Genomic DNA, 5,781 nt, shown 5'->3' with positions numbered 1-5,781 from the left:
AACAAGGGTTCACAAATGGAGAATAGGCTGCACTGGAAAAGGCAAGTTTTTTCCCCTGTATCCTTTGTGAGCTTACTTCCTCTTTTCCTAAGTAACTTGAAGGCAGCTGTTCATTTTTTCTTTTTTTAATTGAAGCAACAAGCAGGGTGCTTAGCCTTAGTTGTGGACCTATTCACACTGTCAGAAGGAACATAAAAAGCAAGGAGTGCCAAAACTACCCCCAACCCCGGTCTCAACTGTGGGCCTAAGCTCTTGGTGAGCTAAGTTCTGCTCATTTAGAGTAGGCGTATTAATCCCGGCATCATTCAGTCAGAATACTGGGAGAGGAGGGCAGCATATGTGTATTTCTAGAATTATTTAAACAGGGTAACAGGACCAGGGAAATATCTTTTTACTCCCCAAAATGGGCAGGGGTCTCATTCCCTCCTCTTCAATGTCATATGAATTTAAATTAAAAGATACACAACACACTGATCATTGACATGGCTATTAATATGCTGAATGTGATAATGTGAAGCCCCACCACTGCCACGGTGTTCTTCTATCCCACCATCTCCCAGCCAGGAAGATTGGATTTATTGTTGGTTACTTGTCCCTCCTTTGTTGTTCCTAATATTCACTTTTTAAACAAAATTTTAAAACCTTTTCTTTGTTTTCAAATTTTCTAAACATCTGTAGGTAACTCTATACAATTGCCACAATTGCACATATTCCTAATAAAAGCCAGATAAATCCATTGGATTTAATTCATGTTGGACTTTCAACAAACCACTAGAAATTCCTTAAAATGAATGGAGTTTGGAGTGGGGACAGCATTGTGTGTCATTAAAGAATTGAGGCAACATTAAAAGTTACTTGGAAGACATTTAAGATAAGTCCTGAAATCCACCCAACAGGTATTTAAATATTTTTCATAATATCCGTCCTAGCTCAACTTCAGGGTTATATTTGTACAAGACTATCATTGGCTATTCCGGGGGGGGGGCTCCCAAGAATGACTATTATAGATTAGACAGTGTTGTGAATAATTCTAGCTGATCCAGAAGCTAAGGAGCTGCAAAGCACATCTCAGCTCACCCTCTCCAACAAGGATTTCCGATGGTTTCTTCCTTTTCAATCTCACACAACAGTTGCTTGTGGTCTCACAGTTATCAATCTGTTCTTAAACATTATTAATGCGCATTTCTTCTCTTTTGTTATATCATGATAACTGTCGGAGAAAGGACTTGACTTTTATTCTCTCAGTACACTACCTCTAATTACAAGCACGGCACTCTTCCGTCCAGTCCTTGTTGTTTCTCATTTTACACACTGGTTGAAACCACTTCAAATTCATTCTCTGATTTAGGTTCAGCACTTCTTTTCCAGGAGGTCGTCTGTTGTCTCCCTTGAGGGTTGGTTATTCCTCCTATCCTGTCCTGTCCTGGACAAGGTTTGATTTGGGATCAAAAGCAAGCCCTCTCCTGCTCAGTGATATGAAACACTAATGAGGAAGCCGGGAGCTAAGCCTTCGGGGGTTTCTTATCTTCTTCTATTAACCCACCGCTGGGAACCGGGAACAGGGGAAAGAGGACTGACCAGGCTCAGGGACCCTGTCCTCTCTGGCTCAGAGCCACTTTGATCTCACGTGTCTGCTTAATCAAGTTCATCTACTGCTGGGATTGACCAGATTCAAAGAACCACATTAAATAGTTTGATTATTGGGTGCCCATTTCCCTCTCCCTCCATCCCTGATTTAATTTCCAAACGGCAGTCTCTCGCCTCCACCCCCAACCGCCTCCTCTAAAATCGCCATCAAAAGCGAATTAGTTCTTCCCTTGGCATCCTCATTTGATGTGCAAATGTTCTTGTCTTTGCACATTTTTTTTCTCTCGGTGTGTGTGGGGTTCGGGGCGGGGGGGGGAGTAGGAAGGGGGAAAGCAACTAGACAAACTTAAAAGACAAGAACCTCATTTGCAAATCGCAACGCTAAAGGGTTAATCAGCAACTATAGGAGCCACCTGGGCCTTTCACAAAGCCTTTGAATGACTGCTCGGTTTGTATTTGATACTGAATATTATTTGCGTGCACAGAAAGCGAGGGTACTCATAAGGGGAAGAGAAGAAACGCGGTTTTGTGTATTCTATCACTTTTAACTCTGACAAGGATTTCAGACAGAACTAACCCAGTCCCACAGCAGAGCACCCAAGCTCGCAGAGCGCTCCCTCCCGCCTTTTTTTTTTTTTTTCTTAATTAAAGTTCAGGCTAGGCTCTAATATTCTAGTAATCCACTCTAAGGTGAGCTGGACAAGGGGACCACAGTGCAAAGGAGGGGCGAGGGTAGAGTGTCAAAGTCCTCCCTGCTTCCGATACACAAACACTCCCCCCTCCCAGCTCCTCCCAAAGCTTTGAAATCCCATCCTGGCTTTGTTGTCTTCCCCCGAGGAGCTGGGAGGGCTGGGAGCCTGAGTATAAAGGCAGCCAGAGGTGGTGGTGGCGGTGCAGAGCTGTGTGCCTAGCAGCCAGAGACTCCACCCGCTGAGGTTCCGCAGTCTAGACTCTGCAGCCCTAGTGCAAAGTGACTCTCCTTTCCTGACTTTTTCCTGTTTGCATCCTTCGGAGATGACGGTTGTGTGTGCAGCGGCAGCTGTCCGGTTCTTGTTCCTGTTTACAACGATGGCTCTCTGCAGCCTCCCTCTGCTCGGAGCCAGCGCCACCTTGAACTCAGTTCTCATCAATTCCAACGCCATCAAGAACCTGCCCCCACCGCTGGGTGGTGCTGGGGGGCAGCCGGGCTCTGCTGTCAGCGTGGCGCCCGGAGTTCTCTATGAGGGCGGGAACAAGTACCAGACTCTTGACAACTACCAGGTGAGAGAGGTCTCGGGGATCCGAGGATTCTGTGATCCCGACGACGGGGGTCTCAGAGAAGAGGGAGTGGGTGTCCTAGGTGTGTGAGATTTGGGGTGTGTTTGGAATCACTCCCCTGAGAGCAGTGCGCACAGAGAGCTTTTGAAGAGGCAGATGAGGATCCTGAAGGTGTGGGTACCGGGATGCTTGAGTTGCTCACCAGTCCGCTCCCTTCCCGCAGCCCTACCCGTGCGCAGAGGATGAGGAGTGCGGCACTGAGGAGTACTGCTCCAGTCCCAGCCGCGGGGCAGCCGGCATTGGAGGCGTACAGATCTGTCTGGCTTGTCGAAAGCGCAGGAAACGCTGCATGAGGCACGCTATGTGCTGCCCCGGGAACTACTGCAAAAACGGTGAGTCTTGGACTCCCTTTTAAATTAGAACCACCTTGCCTTTGAGTACGCAGGAATCAAAGGAAATGGTCTGGTTCTGTCAATGCTACAGCCCCACCTGCAAACTGGTGCTCCTGCAAGGGTTCTCCTGACACATCTGTCACTGACTTGTGTTTGAGGACTTGAAAGTTTATCTTCCCTTGCCTCCTTCTGTGATCTAACAACAAGACCAGAGAGTGGACCCTTCCATCAAACAATTATCTTCAGGGAGCCTTAGGGGCACTTGAGAAAGGGGGAGAGGTCATTCTGAAAGGGAAACCAGACGGTTTTTTTTTTTCTTAAAGTGGACTCTGCGTGGCTTTGCCAGTCTCTCTTTTCTCTCAGGGTCTCTGGCTGTTAAAATTGTTGTCAGCCAGGGAGCTAGGATGCTTAATCTCTGCTGGGCAGCTTTTTAAAGAGACCTCTGTACCACTTCCATCCCTAGCTCTCCACCCCTCCCCCCTCCCCCCTCAACTACCTTCAAAGAAGTACTCTCCCCGGACAACCACAGATCCACAAAATGTTAATGTCTCAAAGAAGTCTCCAGAAATAAACTTACAGGGTGGCTGACTTCCTAGGGCCCAGCAGCATTCCAGAGTGAACTCGCTGAAATCTCTGTAATATCAAAATTATACAGTAAAGTAGCTAGCGGGTGAGATCGTAGTCAGAACTGCGTTGAGCAGCTAGTGAGTGCCCCAGGGCAGAGAAGTTATTTTTAAGGTTAATTTTTTAAGTGACTGGATTTTCTTTTTCCTACCCCCAAGGGTAATATTAAAATAAACAGAAATATCTCTGCTGCCTCCCCCACAATTAGTGGGAAAGCATTTAAAACGGCTATACCTGAGGTGTCCTATAGGATCCAACAGTAGACTCATTGACACCGCTTTCTCTGGAGGGTTTTGGTAAACAAGAAAGGCAGCGACAGCAGTGCGGTTATCTCACACTGGTGTCTGCATAACCCACTGCTCCTGTCTTGGCAATTAGCAGCAACATCCTATGACCCGGCCTGAGGATTAATCACTATTTCTGGCTTTCTTAGGAATATGCATGCCATCTGATCACAGCCATTTACCTCGAGGGGAAATCGAGGAGAGCATCGTTGAAAACCTTGGTAATGACCACAACGCTGGGGATGGATATCCCAGAAGAACCACACTGACTTCAAAAATCTACCATACCAAAGGTAGCAAAAAAAGAGCTTTCAGGCCCAGCCTCTCCATTTGATATACCAGAAGTGCATTTAGAATTGTCTCAGTGAAATGTCACAGGCCTTGCAGTAACTGTCATTTTCCTTCTGTCTCCTTCACAGGACAAGAAGGCTCTCTCTGCCTCCGATCATCTGACTGCGCTACAGGGCTGTGTTGTGCAAGACACTTCTGGTCCAAGATCTGTAAACCTGTCCTTAAAGAAGGTCAGGTATGCACCAAACACAGGCGGAAAGGCTCCCACGGGCTGGAGATATTTCAGCGCTGTTACTGTGGGGAAGGTCTGGCTTGCAGGATACAGAAAGATCACCATCAAGCCAGCAATTCTTCGAGGCTCCACACCTGCCAGAGACACTAAACCGACAGTCTAAATGCGATGGACTCTCTTATCTAATATATGCTATGAAAATCCTTTATGATTTGTCAGCTCAATCCCAAGGATGTAGGAATCTTCAGTGTGTAATTAAGCATTCCGATAATACCTTCCAAAAACTCTGGAGTGTAAGGACTTTGTTTCTTGATGGAACTCCCCTGTGATTGCAGTAAATTACTGTGTTGTATATCCTCAGTGTGGCACTTACCTGTAAATGCAACAAAACTTTTAATTATTTTTCTAGAGGTGCTACATTGTCTTGTTTCTCTTGCATGTAAATTTTTTTGTACACGGTTGATTGTTTTGACTCATAAATATTCTATATTGAAGTAATTTCAGTTTACGGTTCTTAAATGTGTGACCCTTTCTATTTTAATTTCTAGGGTATAGAATACAAGGAGTTTCTTGGAATAGCCAGTGATAGGCATCTAAAATTTAACATGAAAATACTAGATTATTTTCTGAGATGTACTCTCTTTGCTTAGATTCTCTCTCTCTCTCTCTCTCTCTCTCTCTCTCTCTCTCTCTCTCTCTCTGATCTCTCCTCTCTAGTTCTGTTTCTCTCAGCTGATAGTCCTTGAAATAAAATTTAACATTTAATAATCATGAAGTTACAAGCATAGATACATTTGCTCTGTGTGCGTGTGTGTGTGTGTGTGTGTGTGAGAGAGAGAGAGAGAGAGAGAGACAGAGAGAGAGAGAGACAGACAGAGAGAGAGAGAGAAATTTTAAAATGATAAGCTATATTGTCTATGTGTGAGTTACCTTAACGAGAATGTACTCTACATTGATAAACTCAAATGGCTTTGGTGATATGGGCTTGAATCTGGTATAACTACTTTCAAAACTACGATTCTACCAGGTGTGGTTGGTGCTCCTGCCTATAATCCCAGGATTCTGAAGGTTGAGGCAGGAGGAATGCCCATGAATTCAGGTCCACCCTGGCCAA

General features: G+C 45.4%; 1 protein-coding gene across 1 annotated transcript; it reads left to right on the top strand.

Moving 5' to 3' along the window:
- The first annotated feature begins 2,456 nt into the window (after window positions 1-2,456).
- Window positions 2,457-5,164, top strand: Dkk1 (dickkopf WNT signaling pathway inhibitor 1). The gene is made up of 4 exons (XM_031384809.1): window positions 2,457-2,847; window positions 3,068-3,236; window positions 4,294-4,437; window positions 4,564-5,164. Exons 1-4 carry the CDS (start codon window positions 2,602-2,604, stop codon window positions 4,815-4,817), a joined length of 813 nt encoding a protein of 270 aa, XP_031240669.1. The 5' UTR covers window positions 2,457-2,601; the 3' UTR covers window positions 4,818-5,164.
- The last annotated feature ends 617 nt before the right edge of the window (window positions 5,165-5,781 follow it).

This window comes from Mastomys coucha, unplaced genomic scaffold, assembly GCF_008632895.1.
Source record: "Mastomys coucha isolate ucsf_1 unplaced genomic scaffold, UCSF_Mcou_1 pScaffold21, whole genome shotgun sequence".
Lineage (NCBI taxonomy): Eukaryota > Metazoa > Chordata > Mammalia > Rodentia > Muridae > Mastomys > Mastomys coucha.
Note: the sequence above shows the minus strand (reverse complement) of the source record. Positions and strands in the feature narration are given on the sequence as shown.

Coding starts and splice junctions, on each gene's coding strand:
- Dkk1 (XM_031384809.1), top strand. CDS start 2,602: ATGACGGTTGTGTGTGCAGCGGCAGCTGTCCGGTTCTTGTTCCTGTTT. Junction 2,848..3,067: donor AGACTCTTGACAACTACCAG/GTGAGAGAGGTC, acceptor CCCTTCCCGCAG/CCCTACCCGTGCGCAGAGGA. Junction 3,237..4,293: donor CGGGAACTACTGCAAAAACG/GTGAGTCTTGGA, acceptor TGGCTTTCTTAG/GAATATGCATGCCATCTGAT.